Source organism: Mustela erminea, chromosome 13 (genome assembly GCF_009829155.1).
Source record: "Mustela erminea isolate mMusErm1 chromosome 13, mMusErm1.Pri, whole genome shotgun sequence".
NCBI classification, from domain to species: domain Eukaryota; kingdom Metazoa; phylum Chordata; class Mammalia; order Carnivora; family Mustelidae; genus Mustela; species Mustela erminea.
In genome coordinates this window covers 68,042,425-68,061,988 of record NC_045626.1, presented here as the reverse complement: position 1 = coordinate 68,061,988, position 19,564 = coordinate 68,042,425, and the positions used below count along the sequence as shown (strand labels likewise).

Below are 19,564 nucleotides of genomic sequence, written 5' to 3'. Positions count from 1 at the left end.
TTTCTATTTTTTGGAACAGTTTCAGGAGAATAGGAATTAGTTCTTCTTTATTTTTTTTTTAAAGATTTTATTTATTCATTTGACACAGAGAGATCACAAGTAGGCAGAGAGGCAGGCAGAGAGAGAGAGAGGAGGAAGCAGGCTCCCTGCGGAGCAGAGAACCCGATGCGGGACTCGATCCCAGGACCCTGAGATCATGACCTGAGCCGAAGGCAGCGGCTTAACCCACTGAGCAACCCAGGCGCCCCAGGAATTAGTTCTTCTTTAAATGATTGGTAGAATTCCTCCGGGAAGCCGTCTGGCCCTGGGCTTTCATTTGTTTGGAGATTTTTGATGACTGTTTCAATCTCATTACTGGTTATGGGTCTGTTCAGGTTTTCTATTTCTTCCTGGTTCAGTTGTGGTAGTTTATATGTCTCTAGGAATGCATCCATTTCTTCCAGATTGTCAAATTTGTTGGCGTAGAGTTGCTCATCGTATGTTCTTAAAATAGTTTGTATTTCAAAAAAAAAAAAATAGTTTGTATTTCTTTGGTGTAAGTTGTGATCTCTCCTCTTTCAATCATAATTTTATTTATTTGGGTCCTTTCTCTTTTCTTTTTGATAAGTCTGGCCAGGGGTTTATCAATCATTAACTCTTTCAAAGAACCAGTTCCTAGTTTCATTGATTTGTTCTATTTTATTTATTTATTTATTTTTTTGGTTTCTATTTCATTGATTTCTGCTCTGATCTTTACTATTTATCTTCTCCTGCTGGGTTTAGGTTTTATTTGCTGTTCTTTCTCCAGCTCCTTTAGGTGTAGGGTTAGGTTGTGTATTTGAAACCCTTTTGGTTCTTGAGAAAGGCTTGTTTGTTTTCCTCTCAGGACTGCCTTTTCTTTGTCCCACAATTTTTGAACAGTTGTGTTTTCATTATCATTTGTTTCTATGAGTTTTTTCTTCTTCTTAAATTCTTCTTTAATTTCCTGGTTGACCCATTCATTCTTTAGAAGGATGCTCCTTAGTCTCCATGTACTTGGGTTCTTTCCAAATTTCCTCTTGTGGTTGAGTTCTAGATTTAGAGCATTGTGGTCTAAAAATATGCCGGGAATGATTCCAGTCTTTTGATACTGATGGAGACCTGATTTTAGACCCAGGATGTGATCTATTCCAGAGAATGTTCCATGTGCAACAGAGAAGAATGTGTATTCTGTTGTTTTGGGATGGAATGTTCTGAATATATCTGTGATGTCCATCTGGTCCAGTGTGTCATTTAAAGCCTTTATTTCCTTGTTGATCTTTTGCTTGAATGATCTGTCCATTTCAGTGAGGGGAATGTTAATCTCCTCTACTATTATTGTATTATTGTGGATGTGTTTCTTTGATTTTGTTATTAATTGGTTTATATAGTTGGCTGCTCCCATGTTAGGGGCATAGATATTTAAAATTGTTAGGTCTTCATGTTGGACAGACCCTTTGAGTATGATATAGTGTCCCTTCTCATCTCTTATTATAGTCTTTGGCTTAAAATCTAATTTATCTGATAGAAGGATTGACACCCCAGCTTTATTTTGATGGTCATTAGCATGATAAGTTGTTTTCCACCCCCTCACTTTAAATCTGGAGGTGTCTTTGGGTCTAAAATGAGCTTCTCGTAGATAGCATATTGAGGAGTTTAGTTTTTTTTATCCATTCTGACATCCCTTTGTCTTTTGATTGGGACATTTAGCCCATGTACATTCAGGGTAACTATTGAGAGATATGAATTTAGTGCCATCGTATTGCCTATAAGGTAACTGTTACTGTATATTGTCTCCGTTACTTCCTCATCTACTACTTCTAGGCCCTCTCTTTGCTTAGAGGACCCCTTTAAATATTTCCTGTTGGGCTGGTTTGTTGTTTACAAGTTATTTAATTTTTGTTTGTCTTGGAAGCTTTTTATCTCTCCTTCTATTTTCAGTGATAGCCTAGCTGCATATAGTATTCTTGGCTGCATGTTTTTCTCATTTAGTGCTCGGAATATATCATTCCAGTTCTTTCTGACCTGCCAGGTCTCTGTGGATAAGCCTGCTGCCAATCTAATATTTTTACCATTGTATGTTACCGACTTCTTGTCCTGGACTGCTTTCAGGATTTTCTCTTTGTCGCTAAGACTGTAAATTTTACCATTAGATTATAGGGTGTGGACCTATTCTTACTGATTTTGAGGGGGGTTCTCTGCACTTCCTAGAATTTGGTGCTTGTTTCCTTTGCCATATTAGGGAAATTCTCTACAATAATTCTCTCCAATATGCCTTCTGCTCCCCTCTCTCATTCCTCTTTTTCTGGAATTCCAATTATTCTAATGTTGTTTCATTTTATGGTATCACTTATCTCTTGAATTCTCCCCTCATGGTCCAGTAGTTGTTTGTCTCTCTTTTGCTTATCTTATTTATCCTCTGCTATTTGGTCTTCTATATATCTAATTCTCTCTTCTGCCTCATTTATCCTAGCAGTAAGAGTCTCCATTTTTAATTGTACCTCATTAATAGCTTTTTGGATTTCAACTTGGTTAGGTTTCAGTCCTTTTATTTCTCCAGAAAGGACTTTTATTTCTCCAGACAGGTTTCTCTAATATCTTCCATGCCTTTTTCAAGCCCAGCTAGCACCTTGAGAATTGTCATTCTGAACTCTAGATCTGACATATTACCAATTTCCATATTGATTAGTTCCCTATGCTTCGGTACTGTCTCTTGTTCTTTTTTTTTTTTTTTTGTGGTGAGTTTTTCCAGCCTTGTCATTTTATCCAGATATGAATATATGAAAGAGCAAATAAAATACTAAAAGGGTGTCAAGGACCCTTTAACCAAAATGCTTTAACCAAATTGGGGGGAAAATGCTTTAACCAAAGTGCTTTAACCAAATTGTGGGGAAAGAAGGGGGTAAAAAGAAGTTCAGGAGCACCTGGGTGGCTCAGTGGGCTAAAACCTCTGCCTTTGGCTCAGGTCATGATCCTGGAGTCCTGGGATCGAGACTCACATCAGGCTCCCTGCTCAGCAGGGATCCTTCTTCCTCCTCTCTCTCTCTGCCTGCCTCTCTGCCTACTTGTGATCTCTGTTTGTCAAATAAATAAATAAAATCTTTAAAAAAAAGGTCAGAAAAAAATTAAAAAAGAAAACAAATAAAGAAAAAATATAAAAAGAAAAAAAATATATATTAGACTGGTGAATAGAATAGGGTCACCCACTTAATTCTGGGAATATTTTGGTCTCTTAGAAGAAACAGCCTCCCAAAATTTTAAAGAATGGAAAACATATATAAGGGAAAACACAATGAAGGGATGGAATATGACTATAAAGATGAATAAACCTAACCAAAGAGGTAAAAGATCTGTACTCGAGGAACTACAGAACAATCATGAAAGAAATTGAAGACACAAAACGTTGGAAGACCATTCCATGCTCTTGGATCGGAAGAATAAACATTGTTAAAATGTCTATACTGCCTAGAGCAATCTATACTTTTAATGGTATTCCGATCAAAATTCCACTGGTATTCTTCAAAGAGCTGGAATAAATAATCCAATAATTTGCATGGAATCAGAAGAGATCCTGAATTGCTGAGGAAATGTTGAAAAACAAAAACAAAACTGGGGGCATCGCGTTACCTGATTTCAAGCTTTACTACAAAGCTGTGATCACCAAGACAGCATGGTACTGGCATAAAAATAAAGATGAAAAATTTTTAAAAATTTCTAAAAAAGGAGTTGATAATATAAGATGGTTGGGAGCATTAAGAAAAAGAAAGTGGAGAGAATTTGCTCATGCTAAAGACTAGAACAAAGCCCTGTGTTAGATTTTAGGTATATTTTGATCTATTAGAAGAAGTTTTATCCCAATTTTTTTTAGAAGAAAAAACCCTATGTGTATACAAAATAAGTTAGATACAATGAAGGATAAAATATGAGTATAATAAGAAGGTTTAAAAAATGATTTTAAATGAAAGGTATTGTTAAGATAAACTAGTTAAAAACATTAAAAAGGAAAGGGTAAAAGTTAAATAAATTTTAGCAGAAGAAAAAAATAAAATTAAAAAAAATTAGTTAACTTGCAAGACTATAGAATCATGGGGAGAAAGCCATGAATTCCATGCTTTGCTTTCTCCTCCTCTGGATTCCGCTGTTCTCCTTGGTAAGTGAAGTTGGTCTTGGCTGGATTTCTTGCTGATCTTCTGGGGGAGAGGCCTGTTGTAGTGATTCTCAAGTGTCTTTGCCCGAGGCAGAATTGCACCACCCTTACCAGGGGCCAGGCTAAGTAATCCGCTCTCAGGGTTAGAGCTCTCTCAGTTCGCTTTCAGGAGCTTTTGTTCCCTGAACGCTTTCCGTAGAGCTCCAGAGGACAGGAATGAAAATGGCAGCCTCCCAATTTCCAGCCTGGAGGAGCTGAGAGCTTGGGGTCCCGCTCCTCAGTGCATCCTCAGAGAAAAGCACTCAATCACTCCTATCTCTCTGGCCTCCAGCGATTCTCCAAGCTCACCCAGTCTGAGACCAAGCATCTCTGTCTCTGGCACACAGCTCCACCTGGAGTCTCTGAACCCCGCAGATCCCTGAGCTCTTCCAGGCGGGTCTCCCCGGATCTTGTGGGGACCCTACTCACTGAGCAGTGACCTGTGCCATGGATTATGGTTCAAGGTAACCCCGAGTTGAGAACTCACTCCTTGGCTCTGTCTCTGTAGCTGGCTTCCCTGCTCTAATACCTGTGAGCTCTGCAACACTCAGCTCCAATCCTTCTGTGACCCCATGGGACCTGAGGCCATGCTGTCCCTACGTGGGCTTCACCCTGGCTTTGCCTCTGGAGCAATGTTCCTCAGTGGAGCAGACTTTTAAAAGTTCTGATTTTGTGCTCATTGCTGTGCCACTTGCCAGGAGCCAGCCTCTCCCCCCACAGTTTATCTTCCCGTCATTTTGGATTCACTTCTCTGCCAATCCTACCTTTCAGAAAGTGGTCAATTTTCTATTTCTAGAATTGCTGCTCTTCTTCTCTTGGATATCTTGTTGGATTTGTAGGTGTTTGGAATGGTTTGATAAGCTATCTAGCTGATCACTTGCTACCTGATGTCATCTCAGTCTGCTACTTCTCTGCCATCTTGACTCATTCATCTAGTTTTAACTTTTTGAGGAAACTCCATACTGTTTCCTTTGCTGTGAAAAGGATTTTATCCTGATGAAGTCCCAATAGTTCCTTCGGCTTTTGTTTCCCTTTCCTTTGGAGATGTGTCTAGTGTGAGGTTGTTGTTAGCTTAGTTCAAAGTGGTTGTTGCCTGTGTTCTCCTATAGGATTTTGATGGTTCCCTATCTTACATTTAAGTCTTTCATCCATTTTGAATTTATTTTTTGTGTGTGGTGTGAGAAAGTGATCCAGTTTCATTCTTCTGCATGTATCTTTTAGTTTTTCTGACACCACTGGTAGAAGATGCTGTCTTTTTTCCATTGGATATTCTTTCCTGCTTTGTCAAAGATTAGTTGACCATAGAATTGAGGGTCCATTTCTAGGTTCTCTATTCTGTTCCATTGATCTGTGTGTCTGTTTTTGTGCTAGTGTTATACTGTCTTGATAATTACAGCTTTGCAATATAGCTTGAAGTCCAGAATTGTGATGATTCCAGCTTTGTTTTTCTTTTTCAACATCACTTTGCCTATTGGGGGTCTTTTCTGGTTTCATACAAATTTTAGAAGTGTTTGTGCCAGGTCTGTGAAAAATGCTGGTGGTATTTTGGTAGGGATTGCATTAAATGTGTGGATTTCTTTGGCTAGCATAGACATTTTAACAATGTTTTTTCTCCTAATCCATCAGCATGAAATACTTTTCCATTTTTTTGTGTCTTCCTCAATTTCTTTCATAAGTATTCTATGTGTTCTTGTTAGTGTATAGAAATGCAACTTCTGTGTGTTGATTTTTATATCTTGAGACTTTGCTGAATTTCTGCATCAGTGCCAGCAATTTTTGGTGGAGTCATTGGGTTTTCTACATAGAGTATCATCTGCAAAGAGTGAAAGTTTGACTTCTTATTTGCCAATTTGGATGCCAATTGGATAACCGTCTGTAATTCTACTTTTAATGGGGTCTATGTCTGGTTTTGGAATCAAGGTAACTTGTAGAATGAGTTTGGAACATTTCCTTCCATTTCCAATACGGAAATGGAAGGTATTGGGCCATATCTTTTTTTTTTTTTTTGGAACAGTTTGGGAATATGTATTAACTCTTCTTTAAGTGTCTTGTAGAATTTCTCTGGGAAGCCATCTGGCCCTGGAATTTTTTTAAAATTTAATTTTATTTTTTCAGTGTTCCAAGATTTGTTATTTATTCACCACACCCAGTGCTCCATGAAATACATGCCCTCCTTAATACTCACCACCAGGCTCACACACACCCTCCACCCTCCTCCCCTTCAATACCCTCAGTTTGTTTCTGAGTCCACAGTCCTTCATACTTCATCACCCCTGCCAATTTACCCCAATTCACTTTTCCTTTCCTTCTTCTATTGTCTTCCATGTTATTTTTTATGCTCCACAGGTAAGTGAAGCCATATGACAATTGACTTTCTCTGCCTGACTTATTTCACTCAGCATAATCTCCTCCCGTCCCATCCATGTTGATATAAAAGTTGGGTATTCCTCCTTTCTGATGGATCATATCTTCTTTATCCATTGGTCTGTTGGAGGGCATCTCAGCTCTCTCCACAGTTTGACCAATTGTGGCCATTGCTGCTATGAACATTGGGGTACATATGGACCTTCTTTTCACTACATCTGTATCTTTGGGGTAAATACCCAATATTTCAATTACAAGATCATAGGGTAGCTCTATTTTTAATTTCTTAAGAAATTTGGACTTTTGTTTGTTGAGAGATTTTTGATTACTGATTCAATCTCTTTACTGGTTATGGGTCTGTTCAAATTTTCTATTCCTTCCTGTTTCAGTTTAGTATTTTGTATGTTTCTAGGAATTTGACCATTTCTTCCTGGTTGTGCAGTTTGTTGGCATATAATTTTTCATAGTATTCTCTTTGTTTGCATTTCTTTGGTGTTGGTTGTGAGCTCTCCTATTTCTTTTCATGAGTTTATCTATTTGGGTCATTTCTCTTTTTGATAAGTATGGTTAGGGTTTTATCAATTCTATTAATTGTTTTTGAAGAACTGGCTCCTAGTTTCATTGATTTGTTCTATTGTTTTTTGTTTGTTTGTCTCTATGTCATTTATTTCTCATCTAATCTTTATTATTTCTCTCCTTCTGCTGGCTTTAGGCTTTATTTGCTGTTCTTTTTGTAGCTCCTTTAGTTGTAAGGTTAGGTTGTGGATTTGAGACTTTTCTTGGTTTTTGAGGTAGGCCTCTATTATAATATGTTTCCCAGTTAGGATTGCCGTTTTGCCTTCCAAAGGTTTTGGACAGTCATATTTTTATTTTCATTTGCTTCCATGTATTTTTTAAATTTGTTCTTTAATTTCCTGGTTAATTCATTCATTCTTTAGTGATGCTCTTTAACCTCCATGTATTTGAGGTCTTTCCACATTTTTCTTGTGATTACTTCAAGTTTCATAGCATAATGGTCTGAAAATATGCATGGTATGATCTCAATATTTTTGTATTTGTTGAGGGCTGATTTTGATCCAGTATATAATTTATTCTGTGCGCACTCAGAATGAATGTGTATTCTGCTGCTTTAGAATGACATATTCTAAATATATCTGTTAAGTCCATCTGGCCCAGTGTGTCATTAAAGTCATTATTTTCTTGTTGATTTTCCACTTAGATGATCTGTCCATTCTTGTCAGTGGGGTGTTAAAGCCTCCTTCTATTATTATATTTCTTTTTTTAATTTTTTATTTTTATTATTAATTGATTTATATACTTGTGTGCTCCAAAATAGGCATAAATATTTACAATTGTTATATCTTCTTGATGGATAGACCCCTTAATTATGGTATAATGTCCTTCTTCACCTCTTGTTACAGTCTTTGCTTTAAAATCTAGCTTGTCTGTGTAAGTATGGTTACTCCAGCTTCCTTTTGACATCCATTGGCATGATAAATGATTCTCCATCACCTCACTTCCCATCTGCAGGTGTCTTTAGGTCTAAATTCAGTGTCTTATAGGCAACATATAGATGGATCTTGTTTTTTTTTTTTAATCCATTGTGATACCCTAAGTCTTTTTATTGGAGCATTTAGGCCATTTATATTCAGAGTGATTACTGAAACATATGATTTTAGTGTCACTGTGTTAGCTGTAGAGTTGGTGCTTCTGGTCATGTTCTCTAGTTCTTTCTAGTCTTTGTTGCTTTGGTCTTTTTTTAATCCACTCAAAGAGTCCCCTTAAAATTTCTTGCAGGGCCGATTTAGTTGTTATGAGCTCCTTTAGTTTTTGTTTATTTGGGAAACTCTTTATATCTCCTTCTACTCTGAATGACAGGGTTGCTGGATGAAGAATTCCTGACTGTAATTTTTTCCCATTCAGCATGTTGAATATATCCTGCCACTTTCTTCTGACCTGCCAAGTGTCTGTGGACTGATATGCTGTGAACTGATCTGCTGTGAACCTGATTATCTTCACTTGTAGTGAAGACATTTAATCCATTTTGAGAGTATTTTTGTATATAGTGTGAGAAAGTGGTCCAGTCTCACTCTTTTGCATGTATCTGACAAGTTTTACCAACACCATTTGAAATGACTATCTTTTTCCCATTGGATATTCATTGCTGCTTTGGTAAACATTAATTGACCATAGAATTATGGGTTTATTTCAGGGTTTTCTATTCCGTTCTATTGATCTATGTGTCTTTTTTGTGCCAGTATCATACTGTTTTGAAAATACAGATTTGTAATATAAACTGAATCTGGGATTATGATGTAACCAGTTTTGCTTTTCTTTTTAAAAATTGCTTTAGCTGTTCAGGGTCTTTTTAGTTCCATATAAAATTTAGGATTGTTTGTTCTAGTTCTGTGAAAAATGCTGTTGTATTTTGATAGAGATTACATTAAATGTGTAGATTCCTGTGGGTAATATAGAAATTTTTATAATATTCATTCTTCTAGTCCATTACATTCCTTTCATCAATGTTTTATAGTTTTCTGAATATAGATCTTTACCTCTTTGACTGGATTGATTCCTAGGTATCTTATTATTGTTTTGGTACAATGTGAATGTGATTCATTCTGTAATTTCTTTTTTTTATTATTTCTTTTTCTGCTGCTTCACTATTACTATATTGTAATTCAAGGGTCTATCCACAAAGAAGATCAAACAATTGAAAATATTTATGCTCCCAATATGGAAGCAGTCAACTACATAAACCAGCTATTAATCAAAATACTCATATTGATATGAAAACATTAATTGTAGGGGATGTTAACATGCCACTCTCAGTAATAGATCATCCAAGCAGAAAATCAATAAATAAACAAGAGCTTTGAATGACACATTGGACCAGATGGACCTCATAGATACATACAGAACATTCCATCCTAAAACAACAGAATACTCATTCTTCTTAAGCACACATGGAACTTTCTCCAGAATAGACCACATACTGGGTCACAAATCGGGGCTCAACTGATAACAAAAGATTGGGATTATTCTCTGCATATTCTCAGACCATAAAACTGGTACTCAATCACAAGAAAAAGGTTGGAAGGAATTCAAACACTTGGAAGCTAAAGACCAACCTGCTCAAGAATGATTGGATCAGCCAGGAAGTGAAAGAAGAGCTTAAACTATTCATGGAAACCAATGAGAATGAAGACACATCCGTCTAAAACCTATGGGATAAGGCAAAGGCGGACCTAAGAGGGAAATACAAGGCCATCCAAGTTTCCCTAAAAAAAATTGAAAAATCCAAAATACACCAGTTCTCTTTGCATCTTAAAGAACTGGAAAATCAACAACAAATTAAGGCAACCCCACACACAAGAAGGGAAATAATCAAGATTAGAGGAGAGCTCAATGAGTTAGAAACAAGAGATACAGTAGAACACATCAACAAAACTAGAAGCTGATTCTTTGAAAGAATCAATAAGATCAATAAACCACTGGCCAAATTAATCCAAAAGACAAGAGAGAGGACCCAGATTAATAAAATTATGGATGAAAGGGGAGAGATCATGACTAACACCAAGGTAATAGAAACAATCATCAGAAATTATTAGCAATAGCTATATGCCAATAAGTTAAGCAACCTAGAAGAAATGGATGCATTCCTGGAAACCTAGAAACTTCCAAGATTGAAACAGGAAGAAATTGACAACCTGAATAGAAAAATATCTAGTAATGAGATTGGAGCAGTTACCAAAAACTTCTCAAAAAACAAGAGTCCAGGACATGACAGAATCCCAGGGGAATTCTACCAAACATTCAAAGAAGAAATAAGACATATTCTCCTGATGCTGTTTCAAAAAATAGAAACAGAGGGAAAACTCCCAGACTCTTTCAATGAAGCCAACATTACCCTGATCCCCAGACCAGACAAAGACCCCATCCAAAAGGAGAATTTCAGACCAATACCTCTGATGATTATGGATGCCAAGTTTCTCAATAAGATCCTAGCTAATAGGATCCAATGGTACATGAAAAAGATTATCCACCATGACCAGGTGGGATTTGTACTTGGGATACAAGGGCAGTTCAACATTCGCAAATCAATCAATGTGATAGAAAAAAATCAATAAGAGAAGACAGAAGAACCACATGGTCCTCTCAACTGATGCAGAAAAAGCATTTGATAAAATACAGCATCTGTTCCTGATTAAAACTCTTCAAAGTATAGGGATAGAGGAACATTCCCCAACTTCATAAAATCTATCTATGAAAAACCCACAGTGAATATCATTCTCAATGGAGAAAAGCTGATAGCCTTCCCATTGAGATCAGGAACACGACAAGGATGCCCACTTTCACCACTCTTGTTCAACATAGTACTAGAAGTCCTAGCAAGGAAAATCAGAAAACAAAAAGAAATAAAAGGTATTCAAATTGGCAAAGAAGTCAAACTCTCTCTCTTCACAGATGACATGATACTTTATATGGAAAACCCAAAAGACACCACCCCCAAATGACTAGAACTCAAACATCAATTCAGTACTGTGGCAGGATACAAAATCAATGCACAGAAATCAGTTGCTTTCTTATTCACTAACAATGAAAATACAGAAAGGGAAATTAGAGAATCAATTCCATTTACTATAACACCAAGAACTATAAGATACCTTGGAATAAATCTAACCAAAGAGGCAAGGGATCTATACTCAAGGAGCTACAGAACACTCATGAAAGAAATGGAAGAAGACACAAAAAGATGGAAAAGCATTCCATGCTCATGGATCAGAAGAATAAATATTGTTAAAATGTCTATACTCTCCAGAGCAATCTATACTTTCAATGTCATCCTGATCAAAATTCCACTGTTAGGGGCACCTGGGTGGCTCAGTGGGTTAAAGCCTCTGCCTTCAGCTCAGGTCATGATATCGTGGTCCTGAAATCAAGCCCCGCATTGGACTCTTTGCTGGGCAGGGAACCCGCTTATCCCCTTCTCTCTCTCTGCCTGCCTCTCTGCCTACTTGTGATCTCTGTCTGTCAAATACATAAAAATCTTTTAAAAAATTAAAAAAAATTTCACTGGCATTTTTCAAAGTGCTGGAACAAATAATCCTAAAATTTGTATGGAACTGGAAAAGACCCTGAATTGCTAAGGAAACATTGAAAAAGGAAAACAAAGCTGGGGCATCACGTTGCCTGATTTCAAGCTTTACTTCAAAGCTGTGATCACCAAGACAGGATGGTACTGGCACAAAAATAAACACATAGACCAGTGGAACAGGGTAGAGAGCCCAGATATGGACCTGCAACTCTATGGTCAAATAATCTTTGATAAAGCAGGAAAAAATAGTGGAAAAAAGACTGTCTCTTCAACAAATGGTGCTGGGAAAACTAAGAATGAAACTCGACCTTCTCTTATACCATACACAAAGATAAACTCGAAATGGATAAAAGACCTCAATGTGAGGCAGGAATCTATCAAAATCCTAGAGGAGAACATAGGCAGTAACCTCTTTGAAACTGGCCACAGCAACTTCTTTCAACACATGTCTCCAAAGGCAAAGGAAGCAAAAGCAATGATAAACTTTTGGGACTTCATCAAGATTAAAAGCTCTGCACAGCAAAGGAAACAGTCAACAAAACAAAGAGGCAATCCACGGAATGGGAGAAGATATTTGCAAATGACACTACAGACAAAGGGCTGATATCCAAGATCTATAAAGAACTTCTCAAACTCAGTACTCAAAAAACAGATAACCACATCAAAAAATGGGCAGAAGGTATGAACAGACACTTCCCCAAAGACAGACAGACAAATGGCTAACAGACACATGAAAACATGTTCATCATTATTGGCCATCAGGGAGATTCAATTTAAAATCACATTGAGATATCACCTTACACCAGTTAGAATGGCCAAAATCAACAAGACAGGAACCAACAAGTGTTGGAGAGGATGTGGTGAAAGAGGAACCCTCTTACACTGTTGATGGGAATGCAAGTTGGTGCAGCCACTTTGGAAAACAGTGTGGAGATTCCTCAAAACATTAAAAATAGAGCTTCCCTATCACCCTGCAATTGCACTACAGGGTATTTACCCCAGAGACACAGATGTAGTGAAAAGAAGGGCCATTTGCGGGGCTCCTGGGTGGCTCAGTGGGTTAAAGCCTCTGCCTTCAGCTCAGGTTGTGATCTCAGGGTCCTGGGACTGAATCCCATATTGGACTCTCTGCTCAACAGGGAGCCTGCTTCCTCCTCTCGCTCTCTCTGCCTGCCTCTCTGCCTACTTGTGATCTCTGTCTGTAAATAAATACATAAATAAAATCTTAAAAAAAAAGAAGGGCCATTAGTACCCCAATTTTCAAAGCAGCAATGGCTACAATTGCCAAACTACAGAAGGAGTCAAGATGCCCTTCAACAAACGAATGGATAAAGAAGATATAGTTCATATGTACAATCGAATATTGTGTCTCCTTCAGAAAAGATGAATTCCCAACTTCTGTATCAACATGGACGGGACTGGAGGAGATTATACTGAGTGAAATAAGTCAAGCAGAGAAAGTCAATTATCATATAGTTTCACTTACTTCAGGAGCATAAAGATTAACATGAAAGACGTTAGGGGAAGGATAGGAAAAGTGAATTGGGGGGAAATCAGAGGGGAGGCAAACCATAAGAGAGTGTGGACTCTGAGAAATGACTGAGGGTTTTGGAGGAGAAGGGTGTAGGGGGATGGGTGAGCCTGATGGTGGGTAATAAGGGGGGCACATATTGCTTGGAGCACTGTGTATAAACAATGAATCTTGGAATACTGGAAAAATAAAATAAAAAAAAATAATCTATACTAAAAAAAAAGAAATGCAACAGATTTCTGTACATTGATTTTTTTTTAAAGATTTTATTTATTTATTTGACAGCGAGAGATCAGAAGCAGGCAGAGAGGCAGGCAGAGAGAGAGAGAAGGAAGCAGGCTCCCCGCTGAGCAGAGAGCCCGATGCAGGGCTCGATCCCAGGACCCTGGGATCATGACCCGAGCCAAAGGCAGCGGCTTAACCCACTGAGCCACCCAGGCGCCCCTCTGTACATTGATTTTGTATCCTGTGACTTTATTGAATTCAGTTCTAGCATTTTTTTGGTGGATTCTTTAGGGTTTTCCATGTATAATATCATGTCGCCTGCAAATAGTGAAAGTTTTATTTCTTCCTTATTGATTTAGATACATTTCATATCTTTTCATTGTTGCTGTGGCTAGAACTTTCAGTACTTTATTGAATGAAAGTGATGAGAACCGACATTCTTCTTTTGTTCCTGATCTTAGGGGAAAGGTCTCAGTTTTTCTCCATTGAGTGTGATGTTTGCTGTGGATTTTTTCTACATGTAGCCTTTATTATGTTTAGGTATGTGCCCTCTAAATGTATTTTGTTGAGGGTTTTTATCATGAATGTATGTTGTAATTTGTCAAATGATTTTTCTGCATCTATTGAAATGGTTATTTAAAAAAATCTTTTCTCTTATTGGTGTGATGTATCATGTTGATTGTTTAGTGAATATTGAGCCACACTTGCAGCCCAGGAATAAATCCTACTTGACTGTGTTGAATGATTTTTAAAAAATGTATTATTGAAATTGGTTTGTTAGTATTTTGTTGAGGATTTTTACATTTATGTTAATCAGAGACATTGGCCTACAATTATTATTATTATTATTATTTTTTTTGGAGTACTTTTTTTTTGGTTTTGGTGTCACATTGATACTGGTCTCATAGCATGAATTTGGAAATTTTCCGGAATAGTTTGAAAAGCACAGTTATTAACTCTTCTTAAAAGTTTGATAGAGTTTGCTTGTGAAGCTATCTGGTCCTGGACTTCTGTTTTTTGGGGTTTTTTTGATTACTGACTCAATTTCATTTCTGGTAATCAGTCTGTTTCAATTTTCTGTTTCTTCCTGTTCAGTTTTGGTAGTTTATATGTTTCTAGGAATTTATCCATTTCTTCTCGGTTGCCTGATTTGACAGCATGTAGTATTTTATAATGTTCTCTTGCAAAGTTTGTGTTTCTGTGATGTTGATTGTTATTTATCTTTAATTTGTGGTTTTTGAATGCTCCCTTTCTCTCTCTCTTGATGAGTCTATCTAGAAGTTTATCAATTTTATTGATTTTTTTTTCATAGAACCAGATCTTGGTTTCATTGATGTGTTCTATAGTTTTTGGGTTTCATTTTTGTTTTTGTTCTTATATTATTTATTTCTGCTGTAACTTTTATCATTTCCTTCTTTCTGCTGGTTTTGGGTTTTGCTTGTTGTTCTTTTTCTAGCTCATGTAGGTGTAAGGTTAAGTTGTTTGATATTTTTCTTGCTTCTTGAGATAGGCCTATATTGCTGTAAATTTCCCTCTTAGAACCACTTTTGCTGCATCCCAACTGTGTTCTCATTTTGTTTATTTCCTGTACTTTCTGATTTTTTGGTTGGCCCATTTATTGTTTAGTAGCATTTTATTTAACCTCCATGTATTTGAACTTTTTCCAGATTTTTTTCTTGTGGTTGATTTCTGGTTTCTTAGCTTTGTGGTCAGGAAAGATGCAGGGTATGACTGAAATTTTTGAATTTGTTGAGGCTTATTTTGTGGCCTGATAGGCGATTTGTTCTGTAGAACATTCCATTTGCACATGAAAAGAATGTGTGTTCTGATATTTTAGGATGTTTTAGCTCTGAATATATCTGTTAAATCCTTCTCATCCACTGTTTCCTTGTTGTTTTCTGTATGAATGATCTGTCCATCAATGTAAGTGGGGTGTTAAAGTTCCCTACTATTATTGTTTTACAATTGATTAGTTAGTTCCTTTATGTTTTTTATTACCTATTTTAGGTGTTTGGGTGCTCCCATGTTGGGTGCCTAAATATTTACAATTGTTATATCTTCTTGTTGGATTGTGCCTTTTATTATTACACAGTGTTTTTTTAAAATTTCTTTTTACAGTCTTTGTTTTAAAGTTTATTTTGTCCAATATAAATATTGCTGCTCTGGCTTTCTTTTGACATCATTTGCATGATAAATGTTTCTTCATCTCGTCACTTTAAATCTGAGTCTCTTGCAGGCTACATAGAGATGAGTCTTGGTTTTTTAGTCACCCTGTCATCCTATAATACTGAGGATTCTATTTGCTTTGTTCTAGTTGTGTTTCTGGGCCTGTGCCTGACTCTCATATTGGGAACAAAATGATAACCATAAGCTTAGTGGTGACAAGGCTGAAATTGCTAATTGAAGATTGGTATGAGGTCAGCAGAACTGAGCTAAACAGGCAAAAAACTTACCGGTGATTGTGTAAATAGCGGTGACAGCCAAGAGGATGAAGATTGCCAGGTAAAGGTCCAATCCCAAGGCCAGCTTGATGAATATGGCTCCGGAAAATATATCTGACTAAAAAGGAAATAGTCAGAATGGGAAAGAAACATGAACTGCATCACTTAGCTCTTCATTGATGACTTCCCACTGGTATTTGCTGTACCTATACATGACATTTCTGCAATCCAAATATGAACTCCTTGGAAGCCAGATCTCATCCTCAGAGGATTAGTTATTGGACAGGCCATAAAAAGGAACAATGAGTGAGTGAACAGAAAATAAGAAATGTCTACACTATAGCTTACATAGACTACTCTTTCATGATTGTCTGCAGAGAAACAATGATTAAAACTAGAATATTAGATATAAAAGGCACAGTAAAGCAATGTTTTTTTTTTTAAAGATTTTATTTATTTATTTGACAGAGATCACAAGTAGGCAGAGAGGCAGGCAGAGAGAGAGGAGGGGAAGCAGGCTCCCTGCTGAGCAGAGAGCGGGATGTGGGGTTCAATCCCAGGACCCTGGGATCATGACCTGAGCTGAAGGCAGAGGCTTTAACCCACTGAGCCACCCAGGTGCCCCAAAGCAATGGTTTTTAAGGAGGAGGATAGTTGAGCACATTTGAGGTAGTAGAAAATAAAAAGAAAACATGATAGAGGGGTAATTATGAAGCAAATTTCAGAAACCTTGAGAAGAGATGGGATTACGAGTAGGCACAGGTTGAGGAGTTGGTCTTTGACAAAAAGAAGACTCTATCTTCAGACTGGTGGAAAGAATGAGGCAAATGTAGATTAAGTGGGGGATTAGTGCTTCATGCTTAAATTTTCTAGATAAAGTGTGAGATGAGGGTTTTAGATAAGAGGCAGAGGTCTAGTAGATAAAAAAAAATTGTGGATCATTTAGAATAGTTATTTAGAGTACCAGAGAAAATAATAAGCACAGATAAAACGATTGTTGGTTGAAGCTTAGAGGCCAGCAGAGTCTCCTGAAGAGATCATGTCCACCCTGCACTACCTGGATGCTTGTGCCTGTAAAGTGTGCTTACCAGCTTCTTGGATCTTTCTTCAACATAAACTTGGGCTGGCCCCACTTGGATCCACCCCATCAACTCTGATCCTCCCAGGTTCCATATCAAAACCCTAAACCAAACCAAAACCCTCAACACATCACATAAGAATGATAGTTGGATATACAGAAGTAAAATCTCTGGGGGAATGCACAGAGTAAGTGGGAAGCTGTATTCAACCAGTTTTGGAGTTCTTCTTGGGGAGTTCAGTGAAAGGAAAGATAGACAACGAAACTGAGACCGAAGGGTGATTATAAGGATGGATCATGGAATCTAAGAAAAAGGAAAGCATGAGTGAGGTGACGGAAAGAATAAGATATCAGGATTCAGAATCAAAGAATTAAAGTTAAATTTTTTTGTAGAACTTGAATTTGCAAGGGGTTTCACAGGGTATGGTTAACTTTCCCCCCTAATTTGAAATAAAACCTGATGCTTTATCATCCCACTAGACATTTGTGTCAGTGAAAATCCTGTTCTTGATTATTTGAACTTAGAACCTGATTCTGAGTTACACACAAAGTGCTTTCTGCAACTTTATCACTGGGTTTTCAAGGAATTAAACCTCTGTGTAAATTGAGGCAAGATTTAACTTTTTACAAAATTGGGTATTTGGAAAAAAATTATTTACCATTTCAAAAAAGATATCACTTACTGAGATGCCACTCATTGTATCTGAGTTGCCATAAAACATACCTGCATCTGCCTGGATTTATAGCTGTCACATTCATACTGCTTTACACAGTGGTGATAGTTATTTAACCACAGCATTAGGCCTTGTATATTCATATTGAATAACTTATATGTTAAACACAAATTATCATATTATGCATTTCTTGACTTTAATTTCTCTTATCTAGGACAGTTAAAACATTAAGTTGATAGTTTTGACATATACAAGCCTCTATTACCAGTGATTTTTTTTGAGGTAAAATAAATAACATGCAACTTGCAATTTTAGTATGTATAATTCAATGGGATTAATTAAATTTACAATGATTATAAAGTATTTCTCATAAAAAGTGAATATTTCTTATGAAAAAAAAACCCAGCTTTTTTTTTTCCCCCCTGTTAAAAGATATTACTAATGGGACACCTGGATGGCTCAGTGGGTTAAAGCCTCTGCCTTTGGCTCAGGTCATGATCCCAGGGTCCTGGGATTGAACCCCACATCCGGCTCTCTGCTCAGCTGGGAGCCTGCTTCCCCTCCTCTCTCTCTGCCTGCCTCTCTGCCTACCTGTGATCTCTGTCAAATAAATAAAATCTTAAAAAAAAAAGATAGTATTAGGACAATTGTCATATCTGAATAAGGTCTATAAGTTACATATTAGTTTGTATAAAGATTAAGTTTCTGATTTTAAAATTTGCAGTGCATTTTCTAAAAGAATATCAGTGTGTTTAAGACATGCAGACTGAGGGGCACCTGGGTGGCTCAGTGGGTTAAAGCCTCTGCCTTCGGCTCAGGTCATGATCCCAGAGTCCTGGGATCGAGCCCCACATCAGGCTCTCTGCTCAGCAGGGAGCCTGCTTCCTCCTCTCTCTCTCTGCCTGCCTCTCTGCCTACTTGTGATCTCTGTCTGTAAAAAAAAAAAAAAAGACATGCAGACTGAAATATTTAGGGCTCAAGGTGCATCATATCTGCAATGATTCTCAATATAGGTATTACTGGAGGTTGAGAACCAGTGAATAAGATGATGTCTTTCAAACCTGGGACAGGGGAGACTGAAAACAGCACTGTCCTAACTCCTCATAATGATCTGTTTAATGAATAACTAAAATGACTCTGTTATCAAAGGGTAATAATACACAAAATGTCATGTGTAAGATTAATCACAATTAATATCACTTTAAACATAACCTTGTAGGTAAGAATGGACCCTTGCCCATTGTGTCTTTCGAGCCAACCACAGACTTTGCATAGTTATATCTAGGCTCTTGGCCTTTCCTGCTTGCCCATCCAGCTCCTTAAGAATCCATGCCCTCCCTACCACCAGGAACCTTCCACTTCCAGAAGTGCATCCCTCAGGTCCCTTTGGTTACTGTCATTTTGCTCCAGCACCTTATTCATGTTCTTTAAAACGACAAACTGTAGATGTCAGAGCCAGAGAAGAAGAGGGAGATCACTGAATCCCACCCATTTGTGCAACATACAGGCTCCTCTGCTTCTCTTGCCCTCTCCTAAATTTCCCATCCTGAGGATTTGTTTAAGCAACCCCTTCTTCCACCATGAGGGTGATGTCCAATTCCACCCAGCTGGGATCACCCCTTTCCCTGGATGTCTGTAGCATGTCTCCTATACTTGTCCACAAAACCTATTCCAGCTCACATCTTAATATACTTTCATATATTGTCATAAAGTGCTTATGATTTCATGAGTAAAATTTTTATATTCTTAACTGTATCGTGAACTCCTAATGCACAGGAATCTTTATTATCTTTAGCACAGATACTCAGCAATATACAGTGAGTATTGGAAAGTGCTCATGTTGCATTAGGAAGCTCATGCCTTCTAATCTGATCAGCTGTTGTTTACTTACAACAAGGATTCAACAGAAGAGCAAATATGAGGGTCAGCTTCTTTCGTGAACTCCTATACCATAAACTTGGAGGAAATGA

The 19,564-nt window shown here is 37.4% G+C and overlaps 1 protein-coding gene across 1 annotated transcript in view; it reads right to left on the bottom strand.

Moving 5' to 3' along the window:
* LOC116572281 (solute carrier family 5 member 4-like) overlaps positions 1-19,564 on the bottom strand; it is a 57,266-nt gene that overhangs the window by 30,575 nt on the left and 7,127 nt on the right. The window contains 1 exon segment of the mRNA XM_032311155.1: positions 15,855-15,960. Within this exon segment, the coding sequence (XP_032167046.1) occupies positions 15,855-15,960 (106 nt within the window).